This window comes from Oncorhynchus nerka, unplaced genomic scaffold (genome assembly GCF_034236695.1).
Source record: "Oncorhynchus nerka isolate Pitt River unplaced genomic scaffold, Oner_Uvic_2.0 unplaced_scaffold_1201, whole genome shotgun sequence".
In the NCBI taxonomy this organism is placed as follows: domain Eukaryota; kingdom Metazoa; phylum Chordata; class Actinopteri; order Salmoniformes; family Salmonidae; genus Oncorhynchus; species Oncorhynchus nerka.
This window is the reverse complement of record NW_027040132.1, coordinates 32,560-50,788: the sequence shown is the minus strand read 5'-3', so window position 1 is coordinate 50,788 and position 18,229 is coordinate 32,560. Positions and strand designations below refer to the sequence as shown.

At 43.4% G+C, this 18,229-nt stretch overlaps 1 protein-coding gene across 2 annotated transcripts in view; it reads left to right on the top strand.

Moving 5' to 3' along the window:
* Positions 1–18,229, top strand: part of LOC135569106 (CD9 antigen-like) — a 64,813-nt gene that overhangs the window by 14,439 nt on the left and 32,145 nt on the right. Inside the window, exon 1 of one of the 2 annotated variants that reach the window (XM_065015951.1) lies at positions 10,437–10,838. The exons of the other annotated variant lie outside the window; for it this stretch is intronic. Within the exon in view, the coding sequence (XP_064872023.1) occupies positions 10,773–10,838 (66 nt within the window). The 5' untranslated portion in view covers positions 10,437–10,772. Of the gene's footprint in view, positions 1–10,436; positions 10,839–18,229 lie in introns of those variants that run through there. 2 annotated transcript variants of the gene reach the window in all.

Here is an 18,229-nt window from a genome sequence, read left to right as displayed (position 1 = left end):
TTATTGACTAAAATGATTAAAAATGATACAGTACTGCTGAAGTAGGCTAGGTGGCAGTGGCTGCGTTGTTGACTTTGTAGGCTAGCTGGCAGTGGCTGCGTTGTTGATTACGTTACGTTGCGTTAAAAGAACGACAATAGCTGGCTAGGTAACCTAGAAAATCGCTCTAGACTACACAATTATCTTTGATACAGAGACGGCTATGTAGCTAGCTATGTAGCTAGCTACGATCAAACAAATCAAACCGTTGTACTGTAATGAAATGAAATGAAAATGTGATACTACCTGTGGAGCGAGGCGGAATGCGACCGGGTTGTTGAGTTCTAATCGGTAGACGTTGGCTAGCTGTTAGCTAGCTAGCAGTGTCTCCTACGTTAAGGACGACAAATAGCTGGCTGCGTTGTTGATTCAGGGGCTAGCTGGCTAGCTAGCTAGCAGTGTTGATTACGTTACGTTGCGTTAAAAGAACGACAATAGCTGGCTAGGTAACCTAGAAAATCGCTCTAGACTACACAATTATCTACACAATTATCTTTGATACAGAGACGGCTATGTAGCTAGCTATGTAGACGGTGGGCGTTAGCTAGCTGGCTAGCTGCTGGGCAGATACGTTAGGACGACGAAATACGATAATTACGCAATTATCTTTGATACAAAGACGGCTATGTAGCTAGCTAAGAAGAAATTGCTAAGATTAGACAAATCAAACCGTTGTACTATAATGAAATGTAATGAAATGTAATGAAAAGTTATACTACCTGCAGACCGAAGTGCAGACCGAAGTGCGGATGCGACTGCTCGCTCCAACCCGGAAGTAGCAGCCTGTTACCATAGTAACATGACTGTACATGAATATAGAGGACCATAGTAACATGACTATACATGAGTATAGAGGCCGTTACCATAGTAACATGACTGTACATGAGTATAGAGGCCGTTACCATAGTAACATGACTATACATGAGTATAGAGGACCATAGTAACATGACTATACATGAATATAGAGCACCATAGTAACATGACTATACATGAGTATAGAGGACCATAGTAACATGACTATACATGAGTATAGAGGCCGTTACCATAGTAACATGACTATACATGAGTATAGAGGACATTACCATAGTAACATGACTATACATGAGTATAGAGAACCATAGTAACATGACTATACATGAGTATAGAGGACATTACCATAGTAACATTACTATACATGAGTAGAGAGGATGTTACCATAGTAACATGACTATACATGAGTATAGAGGACCATAGTAACATGACTATACATGAGTAGAGAGGCCGTTACCATAGTAACATGACTATACATGAGTAGAGAGGACATTACCATAGTAACATGACTATACATGAGTATAGAGGCATTACCATAGTAACATGACTATACATGAGTATAGAGGCCGTTACCATAGTAACATGACTATACATGAGTATAGAGGCCGTTACCATAGTAACATGACTATACATGAGTATAGAGGCCGTTACCATAGTAACATGACTATACATGAGTATAGAGGACCATAGTAACATGACTATACATGAGTATAGAGGACATTACCATAGTAACATGACTATACATGAGTATAGAGAACCATAGTAACATGACTATACATGAGTATAGAGGACATTACCATAGTAACATGACTATACATGAGTATAGAGAACCATAGTAACATGACTATACATGAGTATAGAGGCCGTTACCATAGTAACATGACTATACATGAGTATAGAGGACCATAGTAACATGACTATACATGAGTATAGAGGACCATAGTAACATGACTATACATGAGTATAGAGGCCGTTACCATAGTAACATGACTATACATGAGTATAGAGGCCGTTACCATAGTAACATGACTATACATGAGTAGAGAGGATGTTACCATAGTAACATGACTATACATGAGTATAGAGAACCATAGTAACATGACTATACATGAGTATAGAGGCCGTTACCATAGTAACATGACTATACATGAGTATAGAGGACGTTACCATAGTAACATGACTATACATGAGTATAGAGGACATTACCATAGTAACATGACTATACATGAGTATAGAGAACCATAGTAACATGACTATACATGAGTATAGAGGACCATAGTAACATGACTATACATGAGTAGAGAGGCCGTTACCATAGTAACATGACTATACATGAGTAGAGAGGACATTACCATAGTAACATGACTATACATGAGTATAGAGGCCGTTACCATAGTAACATGACTATACATGAGTATAGAGGCCGTTACCATAGTAACATGACTATACATGAGTATAGAGGCCGTTACCATAGTAACATGACTATACATGAGTATAGAGGCCGTTACCATAGTAACATGACTATACATGAGTATAGAGGACCATAGTAACATGACTATACATGAGTATAGAGGACATTACCATAGTAACATGACTATACATGAGTATAGAGAACCATAGTAACATGACTATACATGAGTATAGAGGACATTACCATAGTAACATGACTATACATGAGTATAGAGAACCATAGTAACATGACTATACATGAGTATAGAGGACATTACCATAGTAACATGACTATACATGAGTATAGAGAACCATAGTAACATGACTATACATGAGTATAGAGGACCATAGTAACCTGACTATACATGAGTATAGAGGACATTACCATAGTAACATGACTATACATGAGTATAGAGGACATTACCATAGTAACATGACTATACATGAGTAGAGAGGACATTACCATAGTAACATGACTATACATGAGTAGAGAGGACCATAGTAACATGACTATACATGAGTAGAGAGGCCATTACCATAGTAACATGACTATACATGAGTATAGAGGACATTACCATAGTAACATGACTATACATGAGTAGAGAGGACATTACCATAGTAACATGACTATACATGAGTAGAGAGGACCATAGTAACATGACTATACATGAGTATAGAGGACATTACCATAGTAACATGACTATACATGAGTATAGAGAACCATAGTAACATGACTATACATGAGTATAGAGGCCGTTACCATAGTAACATGACTATACATGAGTATAGAGAACCATAGTAACATGACTATACATGAGTATAGAGGACCATAGTAACATGACTATACATGAGTATAGAGGACATTACCATAGTAACATGACTATACATGAGTATAGAGGACATTACCATAGTAACATGACTATACATGAGTAGAGAGGACATTACCATAGTAACATGACTATACATGAGTAGAGAGGACCATAGTAACATGACTATACATGAGTAGAGAGGCCATTACCATAGTAACATGACTATACATGAGTATAGAGGACATTACCATAGTAACATGACTATACATGAGTAGAGAGGACGGTACCATAGTAACATAGTAACTAGTCTAAAGAAGGCCAGTTTTTTTGCTTCTTTAATCAGAACAACATTTTTCAGCTGTTCTAACATAATTGCAAAAGGGTTTTCTAATGATCAATTAGCCTTTTAAAATGATAAACTTGGATTAGCTAACACAACGTGCCATTGGAACACAGGAGTGATGGTTGCTGATAATGGGCCTCTGTACTCCTATGTAGATATTCCATTGGAACACAGGAGTGATGGTTGCTGATAATGGGCCTCTGTACTCCTATGTAGATATTCCATTGGAACACAGGAGTGATGGTTACTGATAATGGGCCTCTGTACTCCTATGTAGATATTCCATTGGAACACAGGAGTGATGGTTGCTGATAATGGGCCTCTGTACTCCTATGTAGATATTCCATTGGAACACAGGAGTGATGGTTGCTGATAATGGGCCTCTGTACGCCTATATAGATATTCCATTGGAACACAGGAGTGATGGCTGCTGATAATGGGCCTCTGTACGCCTATGTAGATATTCCATTGGAACACAGGAGTGATGGCTGCTGATAATGGGCCTCTGTACGCCTATGTAGATATTCCATTGGAACACAGGAGTGATGGTTGCTGATAATGGGCCTCTGTACGCCTATGTAGATATTCCATTGTAACACAGGAGTGATGGTTGCTGATAATGGGCCTCTGTACGCCTATGTAGATATTCCATAAAAAATCTGCCGTTTCCAGCTACAATAGTCATTTACAACATTAACAATGTCTACACTGTATTGCTGATCAATTTGATGTTATTTTAATGGAACAAAAATTTGATTTACAAATCAGTCTGCCAGTCCTTTTGACAGTCTATTTACTACAAATCAGTCTGCCAGTCCTTTTGACAGTCTATTCACTACAAATCAGTCTGCCAGTCCTTTTGACAGTCTATATACTACAAATCAGTCTGCCAGTCCTCTTGACAGTCTATTTACTACAAATCAGTCTGCCAGTCCTTTTGACAGTCTATTTACTACAAATCAGTCTGCCAGTCCGTTTGACAGTCTATTTACTACAAATCAGTCTGCCAGTCCTTTTGACAGTCTATTTACTACAAATCAGTCTGCGTGTCCGTTTGACAGTCTATTTACTACAAATCAGTCTGCCAGTTCGTTTGACAGTCTATTCACTAAAAATCAGTCTGCCAGTCCTTTTGCCAGTCTATTTACTACAGATCAGTCTGCCAGTCCTTTTGACAGTCTATATACTACAGATCAGTCTGCCAGTCCTTTTGACAGTCTATTTACTACAGATCAGTATGCCAGTCCTTTTGACAGTCTATTTACTACAAATCAGTCTGCCAGTCTATTTACTACAGATCAGTCTGCCAGTCCTTTTGACAGTCTATTTACTACAAATCAGTCTGCCAGTCCTTTTGACAGTCTATTTACTACAGATCAGTCTGCCAGTCCTTTTGACAGTCTATATACTACAGATCAGTCTGCCAGTCCTTTTGACAGTCTATTTACTACAGATCAGTATGCCAGTCCTTTTGACAGTCTATTTACTACAAATCAGTCTGCCAGTCTATTTACTACAGATCAGTCTGCCAGTCCTTTTGACAGTCTATTTACTACAAATCAGTCTGCCAGTCCTTTTGACAGTCTATTTACTACAGATCAGTATGCCAGTCCTTTTGACAGTCTATATACTACAGATCAGTCTGCCAGTCCTTTTGACAGTCTATTTATTACAGATCAGTCTGCCAGTCCTCTTGACAGTCTATATACCACAGATCAGTCTGCCAGTCCTTTTGACAGTCTATATACCACAGATCAGTCTGCCAGTCCTCTTGACAGTCTATATACCACAGATCAGTCTGCCAGTCCTCTTGACAGTATTTCAATCTGAAGGAGGTTTGAAGTGACTGATGTGCATCAGAAAGGTATTGGGAAGTTCAGAAGACTCAGGCTATCATGTTGTCTGATCTTCTGGGAAGAAAAGAAGAAGGTCGTCAGGCTGTCATGTAGTGTGACCTTCTGGGAAGAACAGAGGAAGGTCACCAGGCTATCATGTTGTGTGACCTTCTGGGAAGAACAGAGGAAGGTCACCAGGCTATCATGTAGTGTGACCTTCTGGGAAGAAAATAAGAAGGTCGTCAGGCTGTCATGTAGTGTGACCTTCTGGGTAGAAAAGAGGAAGGTCACCAGGCTATCATGTAGTGTGACCTTCTGGGTAGAAAAGAGGAAGGTCACCAGGCTATCATGTAGTGTGACCTTCTGGGAAGAACAGAGGAAGGTCACCAGGCTATCATGTTGTGTGACCTTCTGAGTAGAAAAGAGGAAGGTCACCAGGCTGTCATGTAGTGTGACCTTCTGGGAAGAACAGAGGAAGGTCACCAGGCTATCATGTTGTGTGACCTTCTGGGTAGAACAGAACAACAGCCCTAGTTTGGGAAACTCTGCTTTATGACAAAGAAGTGAAAGTGTATTGATTTCTTCCTCTGACTTTCTCACGTCTCCTGTTCTTCTGTTCCTCCTGTGGGTGGAGAACAGAGGGAAAGAGGGGCAAATAGAAACAGAGAGATTGGAGAAAAAGGAGAGAGAGAGAGAGAGGCTGGTGGCGGGGAGACAAAGACATTGTTGTTGATTCTCCAGAGTCCTGAGGGAGAACAGAGCTTCAGTTACACACACACCCCTAGAGGTCAACAGTGTGTGTGTGTGTGTGTGTGTGTGTGTGTGTGTGTGTGTGTGTGTGTGTGTGTGTGTGTGTGTGTGTGTGTGTGTGTGTGTGTGTGTGTGTGTGTGTGTGTCATCATTGATGCTACCCTGGTAAACTTGTCACCACCAAATGGGGAACAAACAGAAAACAACACCCAGCCATAATAGTATCATTGTTATCTTCCATGTCAGGCTTTTACCTAACCTGTTGTTATGGAGAGGTCTTCAATGGAGACCTTCCTGCTAACCTGTTGTTATGGAGAGGTCTTCAATGGAGACCTTCCTGCTAACCTGTTGTTATGGAGAGGTCTTCCATGTCAGGCTTTTACCTAACCTGTTGTTATGGAGAGGCCTTCAATGGAGACCTTCCTGCTAACCTGTTGTTATGGAGAGGTCTTCCATGGAGACCTTCCTGCTAACCTGTTGTTATGGAGAGGTCTTCAATGGAGACCTTCCTGCTAACCTGTTGTTATGGAGAGGTCTTCCATGTCAGGCTTTTACCTAACCTGTTGTTATGGAGAGGCCTTCAATGGAGACCTTCCTGCTAACCTGTTGTTATGGAGAGGTCTTCCATGGAGACCTTCCTGCTAACCTGTTGTTATGGAGAGGTCTTCCATGTCAGACTTTTACCTAACCTGTTGTTATGGAGAGGTCTTCAATGGAGACCTTCCTGCTAACCTGTTGTTATGGAGAGGTCTTCAATGGAGACCTTCCTGCTAACCTGTTGTTATGGAGAGGTCTTCAATGGAGACCTTCCTGCTAACTTGTTGTTATGGAGAGGTCTTCCATGTCAGGCTTTTACCTAACCTGTTGTTATGAAGAGGTCTTCAATGGAGACCTTCCTGCTAACCTGTTGTTATGGAGAGGTCTTCAATGGAGACCTTCCTGCTAACCTGTTGTTATGGAGAGGTCTTCCATGGAGACCTTCCTGCTAACCTGTTGTTATGGAGAGGTCTTCAATGGAGACCTTCCTGCTAACTTGTTGTTATGGAGAGGTCTTCAATGGAGACCTTCCTGCTAACCTGTTGTTATGGAGAGGTCTTCAATGGAGACCTTCCTGCTAACTTGTTGTTATGGAGAGGTCTTCAATGGAGACCTTCCTGCTAACTTGTTGTTATGGAGAGGTCTTCAATGGAGACCTTCCTGCTAACTTGTTGTTATGGAGAGGTCTTCAATGGAGACCTTCCTGCTAACCTGTTGTTATGGAGAGGTCTTCAATGGAGACCTTCCTGCTAACTTGTTGTTATGGAGAGGTCTTCAATGGAGACCTTCCTGCTAACCTGGTGTATTGAAATATATAAAAACAAGTTGAGGATTATTTTAGTCTTAATGGATGTGAAATGAAAAAATCCAAATGAACTTAAAATCAGGTTTTCTAGAGCAGGTCTGGAACAAAACCCTGCACATCCAGTAGTAATCTCCAGGAGGCTTAGCCAACTCTATTATCATGTGGCTGGCAGAACAGAGAACTATTGGAGTCAACAAGCTCCTCCTCCGCCTCATCATCACCATAACTGGTACATCTGACCTGCAGTGTTATATTTCCACCACTAGATGGAGACACTCTACACAGTCTGATGATCTGATCCTATAGAAATGGCCTGGTCCAATAGAAACAAGGCCTTCATCTCCATGTGATGGTCTGGTCCAATAGAAACAAGGCCTTCATCTCTATGTGATGGTCTGGTCCAATAGAAACAAGGCCTTCATCTCCATGTGATGGTCTGGTCCAATAGAAACAAGGCCTTCATCTCCATGTGATGGTCTGGTCCAATAGAAACAAGGCCTTCATCTCCATGTGATGGTCTGGTCCAATAGAAACAAGGCCTTCATCTACATGTGATGGTCTGGTCCAATAGAAACAAGGCCTTCATCTCTATGTGATGGTCTGGTCCAATAGAAACAAGGCCTTCATCTCCATGTGATGGTCTGGTCCAATAGAAACAAGGCCTTCATCTCTATGTGATGGTCTGGTCCAATAGAAACAAGGCCTTCATCTCCATGTGATGGTCTGGTCCAATAGAAACAAGGCCTTCATCTCCATGTGATGGTCTGGTCCAATAGAAACAAGGCCTTCATCTCCATGTGATGGTCTGGTCCAATAGAAACAAGGCCTTCATCTCCATGTGATGGTCTGGTCCAATAGAAACAAGGCCTTCATCTCCATGTGATGGTCTGGTCCAATAGAAACAAGGCCTTCATCTCTATGTGATGGTCTGGTCCAATAGAAACAAGGCCTTCATCTCCATGTGATGGTCTGGTCCAATAGAAACAAGGCCTTCATCTCCATGTGATGGTCTGGTCCAATAGAAACAAGGCCTTCATCTCTATGTGATGGTCTGGTCCAATAGAAACAAGGCCTTCATCTCCATGTGATGGTCTGGTCCAATAGAAACAAGGCCTTCATCTCCATGTGATGGTCTGGTCCAATAGAAACAAGGTCTTCATCTCCATGTGATGGTCTGGTCCAATAGAAACAAGGCCTTCATCTCCATGTGATGGTCTGGTCCAATAGAAACAAGGCCTTCATCTCCATGTGATGGTCTGGTCCAATAGAAACAAGGCCTTCATCTCCATGTGATGGTCTGGTCCAATAGAAACAAGGCCTTCATCTCCATGTGATGGTCTGGTCCAATAGAAACAAGGCCTTCATCTCCATGTGATGGTCTGGTCCAATAGAAACAAGGCCTTCATCTCCATGTGATGGTCTGGTCCAATAGAAACAAGGTCTTCATCTCCATGTGATGGTCTGGTCCAATAGAAACAAGGCCTTCATCTCCATGTGATGGTCTGGTCCAATAGAAACAAGGCCTTCATCTCCATGTGATGGTCTGGTCCAATAGAAACAAGGCCTTCATCTCCATGTGATGGTCTGGTCCAATAGACTACAGCCGGTTCTACCATTTCACAATAGCTATTACTTCTAAACAAAATACCTTTTTGGGTAGATTCTTGTTGTTTGGTTGACTGTTTGAACAGTCATTGATATTATATTTGGTCATCAATGCAACATAGACTACTTGGATGAATAGCCTACAGTGCATTCTAGGACCAAAAGGCTTCTCCACAGTTTTTACCCCCATAAGACTCCTGAACAGTTCATCAAATGGATACCCAGACTATCTGCATTCACTGTCTTATTTACTGTGGTTTTTATTTCTATACTTATCTATTGTTCACCTAATACCTTTTTATTTCTTTACTAATCTATTGTTCACCTTATACCTTTTTATTTCTTTACTTATCTATTGTTCACCTAATACCTTTTTATTTCTATACTAATCTATTGTTCCCCTAATACCTTTTTATTTCTTTACTAATCTATTGTTCCCCTAATACCTTTTTATTTCTTTACTAATCTATTGTTCACCTAATACCTTTTTATTTCTTTACTAATCTATTGTTCACCTTATACCTTTTTATTTCTTTACTAATCTATTGTTCCCCTAATACCTTTTTATTTCTTTACTAATCTATTGTTCCCCTAATACCTTTTTATTTCTTTACTAATCTATTGTTCCCCTAATACCTTTTTATTTCTTTACTAATCTATTGTTCACCTTATACCTTTTTGTTTACTTAAAAATTGCACAGTTGGTTAGAGCCAGACTCAGACTCCTTGACTTTTTGACTCCTTAACTTTTTCCACATTTTGGTACGTTACAGCCTTATTCTAACCCTAACCCTAACCCTAACCCTACAGCCTTATTCTAACCCTAACCCTCTAACCCTCTAACCCTAACCCTACAGCCTTATTCTAAAATGGATTAAGTCGAAGACCAAACAAACACGTAACAAAACACAGGGTAGAAACCCAAAACAAAAGAGTGAGGAATACCTGGAATAAATAACACAAGCGCCCAATGACTAACACACGGGACGACACCCATAATCATCTGCCCAATCCACAAGGGCACGAAGGTAAAACACAGCACAGGTACTCACACGCACCAACAGACATAGTAACAATAATCAACAGCCCAGTGGAAACCAAAGGGCACCACTTATACAAGTACTAATCAGTGGGAATAGGAGACAGGTGTGTGTAATGAAAGTTCTGGAAGGATCCGTGACAATAAGGCTGTAACGTAACAAACTGTGGAAAAGGTCAAGGGGTCTGAATACTTTCCGAAGGCACTGTGTATAGTCTATAGATCAGATCAAGGAACCAAGCAAAATCCTGCCCCCACGGCTGAGGAAGGAATGATATGTCTCCATTTTCAGGTAGTAAAAAAGATATGTTGAATGCAGGTACGAGGAAAAACAACATTGCAACACTCAGAATCTTGCGTCTGCGTAGAGCTTGTTGTAAGTTTAGTCGAGCCCCTCCCTTCCTGCTTGACTGACTGACTAACAAAGAACAAGTGAGGTTGGAGGGTGTGGCTCAGGAATTCTCCACAGACCTCTCTCCTTCCTGTTCTTTCACAGGTTTCTTTCCGTCGGTTTAACTCTGACTAGACTTCTCTGGGAACCGTAGGTTTAACTCTGACTAGACTCCTCTGGGAACCGTAGGTTTAACTCTGACTAGACTCCTCTGGGAACCGTAGGTTTAACTCTGACTAGACTCCTCTGGGAACCGTAGGTTTAACTCTGACTAGACTCCTCTGGGAACCGTAGGTTTAACTCTGACTAGACTTGTCTGGGATATTTCTCTCCACCACCAAACCTGTGCTGTATTTTACCATGGGAGTCGTAGGAGGAATCAAATGCATCAAATACCTGATGTTCATGTTCAACTTCCTCTTCTGGGTAAGTGCTCTGAGATATCCAACTTCTGTCTCATATTCTCTTTACTGAGTCCACTCTTACCTGAGCCTGGGTGGCAGGTAGCCTACTGGTTAGAGCATTGAGCCAGTAACTGAAAGGTTGCTGGCTCGAATCCCCATCTGTTGTTCTGCACCTGAACAAGGCAGTTAACCCACTGTTCCTCGGTAGGCTGTCATTGTAAATCAGAATTTCGTCACAACTTCCTTGCCTAGTTAAAAAAAAAAAATGACCCTCTCTCTTTTCTTTTACAATGTTATCAGCAGTTTGGTGGCCATAGTGAGAAAAGAGAATGATTAACCCTGAGAAGCTAAATCAGACTGGACGAGTGTCTGGTTGTTTCCCTTGGTTGGTAAGGTATCCCTGAGATGTCTGGTTGTTTCCCTTGGTTGCTAAGGTATCCCTGAGATACACTCTGTCTGACTGTGTGTGATATATCATCCAGGTCTTATGTTATTATATTATTATTTTTTATTTTTTTAATAAAGACAGCAATACAAACATTGACATTCATTGTACTGTTGAATGGGATGGCCAATTTAGAGGACAGAACTAAACTGAACTCACACATACACAAAATAAAACTAAATCCTATTAGGTGGTACATGTATAAGAAGACGGCATATAGTCATTACAAGCAGTGTAGTTAAACCCTAAATAGATGTTGAGTGGAGTACAGCAGTGAGTAGCAGCATATAGTCATTACAAGCAGTGTAGTTAAACACTAAATAGATGTTGAGTGGAGTACAGCACAGAGTAGCAGCATATAGTCATTACAAGCAGTGTAGTTAAACCCTAAATAGATGTTGAGTGGAGTACAGCAGTGAGTAGCAGCATATAGTCATTACAAGCAGTGTAGTTAAAACCAAAATAGATGTTGAGTGGAGTACAGCACAGAGTAGCAGCATATCGTCAACCCAGTTATGAAGCGGGACTAGACCATTTATCCAGTATCGGCTGACATATTTTGTAAAACATTGGACTTCTATTGGAGGTATTGTATCGTATCTTTTCAGATGTATTACATTCCCTAAATCCCGTAACCCCATTTCAAAGGTAGGTACAGTCTCCAATTTCCAAAATTGCAATATGAGCCTCTTGGCTAATAGAGTACAAAGAGAGACAGCCTTCCCTTCCTGGTTATTCCCATCACCTGTACCAAACAGAGCGATCAATGGGTCTGGGGCTAGAACTCTATCGAAGGCTTTAGATAAGTCATCAAAAATGAGAGCCCAGTAAGCCTGTAACTTAGGACATGTCAAAGTGGGTCAACGTCAACTCATCCTGCTTGCAGCTCTCACACAGTGGTGAGGTGTCCAGGAATATTTCATGCAGTTTCACTTTTGAGTAATGTAACCTGTGTATCACCTTAAACTGTACATGGTTGAGTCTGGCATTCACTGAACTGTGGTTTATATTCCTGAGAGCTTCTACTCAGTCCTCATCTCAGAGCTTCTACCCAGTCCTCATCTCAGAGCTTCTACCCAGTCCTCATCTTAGAGCTTCTACCCAGTCCTCATCTGAGAGCTTCTACCCAGTCCTCATCTCAGAGCTTCTACCCAGTCCTCATCTTAGAGCTTCTACCCAGTCCTCATCTGAGAGCTTCTACCCAGTCCTCATCTGAGAGCTTCTACCCAGTCCTCATCTGAGAGCTTCTACCCAGTCCTCATCTCAGAGCTTCTACCCAGTCCTCATCTGAGAGCTTCTACCAAGTCCTCATCTGAGAGCTTCTATCCAGTCCTCATCTCAGAGCTTCTACCCAGTCCTCATCTTAGAGCTTCTACCCAGTCCTCATCTGAGAGCTTCTACCCAGTCCTCATCTGAGAGCTTCTACCCAGTCCTCATGTCAGAGCTTCTACACAGTCCTCATCTCAGAGCTTCTACCCAGTCCTCATCTCAGAGCTTCTACCCAGTCCTCATCTCAGAGCTTCTACCCAGTCCTCATCTCAGAGCTTCTATCCAGTCCTCATCTGAGAGCTTCTACCCAGTCCTCATCTGAGAGCTTATACCCAGTCCTCATCTGAGAGCTTCTACCCAGTCCTCATCTGAGAGCTTCTACCCAGTCCTCATGTCAGAGCTTCTACCCAGTCCTCTTCTCAGAGCTTCTTCCCAGTCCTCATCTGAGAGCTTCTACCAAGTCCTCATCTGAGAGCTTCTACCCAGTCCTCATCTCAGACCTTCTACCCAGTCCTGATCTCAGAGCTTCTACCCAGTCCTCATCTGAGAGCTTCTACCTAGTGCTCATCTGAGAGCTTCTACCCAGTCCTCATCTCAGAGCTTCTACCTAGTCCTCATCTGAGAGCTTCTACCCAGTCCTCATCTGAGAGCTTCTACCCAGTCCTCATCTGAGAGCTTCTACCCAGTCCTCATCTGAGAGCTTCTACCCAGTCCTCATCTGAGAGCTTCTACCCAGTCCTCATCTGAGAGCTTCTACCCAATCCTCATCTGAGAGCTTCTACCCAGTCCTCATCTCAGAGCTTCTACCCAGTCCTCATCTGAGAGCTTCTACCCAGTCCTCATCTCAGAGCTTCTACCCAGTCCTCATCTGAGAGCTTCTACCCAGTCCTCATCTCAGAGCTTCTACCCAGTCCTCATCTCAGAGCTTCTACCCAGTCCTCATCTGAGAGCTTCTACCAAGTCCTCATCTGAGAGCTTCTACCCAGTCCTCATCTCAGAGCTTCTACCCAGTCCTCATCTCAGAGCTTCTACCCAGTCCTCATCTGAAAGCTTCTACCCAGTCCTCATCTGAGAGCTTCTACCCAGTCCTCATCTCAGAGCTTCTACCCAGTCCTCATCTCAGAGCTTCTACCCAGTCCTCATCTGAGAGCTTCTACCCAATCCTCATCTGAGAGCTTCTACCCAGTCCTCATCTCAGAGCTTCTACCCAGTCCTCATCTCAGAGCTTCTACCCAGTCCTCATCTGAAAGCTTCTACCCAGTCCTCATCTGAGATTTCTGAACCAAGTTCGTGTTCCCAAGCCATTTTAATAGTGTCTGTGGATACCTCTATGTGGGCCTGTAGCACATCATACAGTCTAGAGACCGACCCTTTTAATAGTGTCTGTGGATACCTCTATGTAGGTCTGTAGCACATCATACAGTCTAGAGACCGACCCTTTTGAATGGGGTTCGATAAGGATCAAGCTATCTAATGTAGGACTATTTGGCTTAATGCCACACTGTGGGATATGTGTCCTTAAGAAATTCCTGATTTGGAGGTATCTGAAATAATGTGTTGTTGGCATGTTGAACTTTCCCTGTAATTGTTGAAATGAAGCTAACTGACCGTCTATGTATAGATGACCAATTGTTGTGAGCCCCTTCTCCCTCCACTGTGAAAACACCACATCATCCAATGCAGGGTGGAAAGCATGATTCAGACAAATCGGGCTGTCAATGTATACATAAATGCCTGTTTCCAGATCATAAGAGTATGAAAAATGACTGGATTCGAGTCATAAGTGTCTTTTTCCACATATTCTGGACTATTAACAAGTGCAGGGAGTGAGGAACGTTGACAGGAGGCTTTCTCAATCAAAAGCCACAAAGGCATATAATTCTGACGGATCCCAGGTAAACTTTCCCTCCAGAAAGACAATGTTCAGATTAGCAGCCCAATAATACAGTTTGAAGTGAGGAAGGCCAAAGCCCCCCCCTCTATCTTGTACTTGCATAAATGCTTCTTTGAAATTCTGGCTGCCTTGTTATATACAGTATAAATTGACCAAGGTTATTGGTTTCGAATTCAGTATACAAGCCACAATAACATACCGACCATTAGGATCTGAAATGGAGGTTGAGTAAACAAAAGGAATGTTTTTCCTTATCAGGATTGCTACCCCTCTCGCTTTTGCATCAAAGTTATACTGGTATATCTGACCGATCCAGGCGACTCGTAGCTTGGCCTGAGCCGAGCGTTTGATGAGCTTCTTGAAGTGAATTATTTTATTTTGTTTATTTTTATTTCACCTTTATTTAACCACGTAGGCTAGTTGAGAACAAGTCCTAATTTGCAATTGCGACCTGGCCAAGATAAAGCATAGCAATTCGACATATACAACAACACAGAGTTACACATGGAATAAACAGACATACAATCAATAATACATTAGAAAAAGTATATATAGTGTGTGTGCAAATGAGGTAGGATAAGGGAGGTAAGGCAATAAATAGGCCATGGTGGCGAAGTAATTACAATATAGCAATTAAACACTGGAACGGTAGGATGTGCAGAGGATGAATGTGCAAGTTGAGATACTGGGGTGGTAGCCTCTCCCTGTCCAGACCTTTAGGGTACAGTATGGGTGGTAGCCTCCTCTCCTTCCCCCTGCAGAATGAATGTGAATGTGCAGGTAGAGATACTGGGGTGCAAAGGAGCAAGATAAATAAATAAAGTATGGGGATGAGGTAGATATATGGGCTGTTTACAGATGGGCTATGTACAGGTGCAGTGATCTGTGAGCTACTCTGACAGCTGGTGCTTAAAGCTAGTGAGGGAGATATGAGTATCCAGCTTCAGAGATTTATGCAGTTCGTTCCAGTCATTGGCAGCAGAGAACTGGAAGGAAAGGCGACCAAAGGAGGAATTGGCTTTGGGGGTGACCAGTGAAATATACCTGCTGGAATGCGTACTACGGGTGGGTGCTGCTATGGTGACCAGTGAGCTGAGATAAGGCGGGGCTTTACCTAGCAGAGACTTGTAGATAACCTGTAGCCAGTGGGTTTGGTGACGAGTATGAAGCGAGGGCCAACCAACGAGAGCATACAGGTCGCAGTGGTGGGTAGTGTATGGGGCTTTGGTGACAAAACGGATGGCACTGTGTAACCTGCTTGGAATAGAGGAATTGGTTTTATGCATTACCACCAGGGATATGTTTAGTTTACCTAAAATACAGCACCCTGTCCAATGTGTTGGTAGGTAGAGACGGGCTTGATCACCACAGATCCAATAATGATCAGGATCAGAACAGGTTCTGAATGGGGTTGGATCAGGACAGGTTCTGAATGGGGTTCGCCGGGGTTGGATCAGAACAGGTTCTGAATGGGGTTCGCCGGGGTTGGATCAGAACAGGTTCTGAATGGGGTTGGATCAGGACAGGTTCTGAATGGGGTTGGATCAGAACAGGTTCTGAATGGGGTTGGATCAGGACAGGTTCTGAATGGGGTTGGATCAGAACAGGTTCTGAATGGGGTTGGATCAGGACAGGTTCTGAATGGGGTTCGCCGGGGTTGGATCTGGACAGGTTCTGAATGGGGTTCGCCGGGGTTGGATCAGGACAGGTTCTGAATGGGGTTCGCCGGGGTTGGATCAGGACAGGTTCTGAATGGGGTTGGATCAGGACAGGTTCTGAATGGGGTTCGTCACGGTTGGATCAGAACAGGTCCTGAATGGGGTTCACCGGGGTTGGATTTGAATAGGTTCTGGTACACGGGATCTAGGTTCTAAGATGATTCTACTGCACCAATGTGAACAATAAAATCCCACTCGTAAATATTTTGTTATTTTGTATTTATCCCTCCAGTGTTCTACCTAGTGAAGGTTGACCCCCTGTGTTCTCATTGGATAAGAGCCCTTCTAGTGCACATAGAGTGTCATTAATGCATTTATCCCTCCAGTGTTCTACCTAGTGAAGGTTGACCCCCTGTGTTCTCATTGGATAAGAGCCCTTCTAGTGCACATAGAGTGTCATTAATGCATTTATCCCTCCAGTGTTCTACCTAGTGAGGGTTGACCCCCTGTGTTCTCATGGGATAAGAGCGCCTCTAGTGCACATAGAGTGTCTTTAATGCTGACCTCTACTGAATACTGTAAGAATGGGGAGATCGCTGAATGTGGAAACCAGCTACATACATAACAGGAGGTATTTCCTAACATCGGTTCAGTCTTTACTGTATAGTTAAGCAGTGACCACCAAGTGTTTCCCTCGGGATTCCTACTGTGATGCTCATCCAGTGGATGCATTGACCTTCTTCTTCTTCTGGTACTGGAGCGGTTATTGTTTGCTGGACTCCTGTCCTGAGTCTGCCGTTGGCTCGAGCTGGAGTGGCTGTTAATTAAGTCTCGTCCTGAGTCTGCCGTTGGCTCGAGCTGGAGTGGCTGTTAATTAAGTCTCGTCCTGAGTCTGCCGTTGGCTCGAGCTGGAGTGGCTGTTAATTAAGTCTCGTCCTGAGTCTGCCGTTGGCTCGAGCTGGAGTGGCTGTTAATTAAGTCTCGTCCTGAGTCTGCCGTTGGCTCGAGCTGGAGTGGTTGTTAATTAAGTCTCGTCCTGAGTTTGCCGTTGGCTCGAGCTGGAGTGGTTGTTAATTAAGTCTCGTCCTGAGTCTGCCGTTGGCTCGAGCTGGAGTGGCTGTTAATTAAGTCTCGTCCTGAGTCTGCCGTTGGCTCGAGCTGGAGTGGCTGTTAATTAAGTCTCGTCCTGAGTCTGCCGTTGGCTCGAGCTGGAGTGGCTGTTAATTAAGTCTCGTCCTGAGTTTGCCGTTGGCTCGAGCTGGAGTGGCTGTTAATTAAGTCTCGTCCTGAGTCTGCCGTTGGCTCGAGCTGGAGTGGCTGTTAATTAAGTCTCGTCCTGAGTCTGCCGTTGGCTCGAGCTGGAGTGGCTGTTAATTAAGTCTCGTCCTGAGTTTGCCGTTGGCTCGAGCTGGAGTGGTTGTTAATTAAGTCTCGTCCTGAGTCTGCCGTTGGCTCGAGCTGGAGTGGCTGTTAATTAAGTCTCGTCCTGAGTCTGCCGTTGGCTCGAGCTGGAGTGGCTGTTAATTAAGTCTCGTCCTGAGTCTGCCGTTGGCTCGAGCTGGAGTGGCTGTTAATTAAGTCTCGTCCTGAGTCTGCCGTTGGCTCGAGCTGGAGTGGCTGTTAATTAAGTCTCGTCCTGAGTCTGCCGTTGGCTCGAGCTGGAGTGGCTGTTAATTAAGTCTCGTCCTGAGTCTGCCGTTGGCTCGAGCTGGAGTGGCTGTTAATTAAGTCTCGTCCTGAGTTTGCCGTTGGCTCGAGCTGGAGTGGTTGTTAATTAAGTCTCGTCCTGAGTCTGCCGTTGGCTCGAGCTGGAGTGGCTGTTAATTAAGTCTCGTCCTGAGTTTGCCGTTGGCTCGAGCTGGAGTGGCTGTTAATTAAGTCTCTTCCTGAGTCTGCCGTTGGCTCGAGCTGGAGTGGCTGTTAATTAAGTCTCGTCCTGAGTCTGCCGTTGGCTCGAGCTGGAGTGGCTGTTAATTAAGTCTCGTCCTGAGTCTGCCGTTGGCTCGAGCTGGAGTGGCTGTTAATTAAGTCTCGTCCTGAGTCTGAACGGTCATGGCGTGGATCCAAGTAGACCACTCAGCTACACCAACAGCAGTGGGAGTAATCAGCATCACCTGGTATGGTCCAGTCCACCTCTGCTGGTTCCA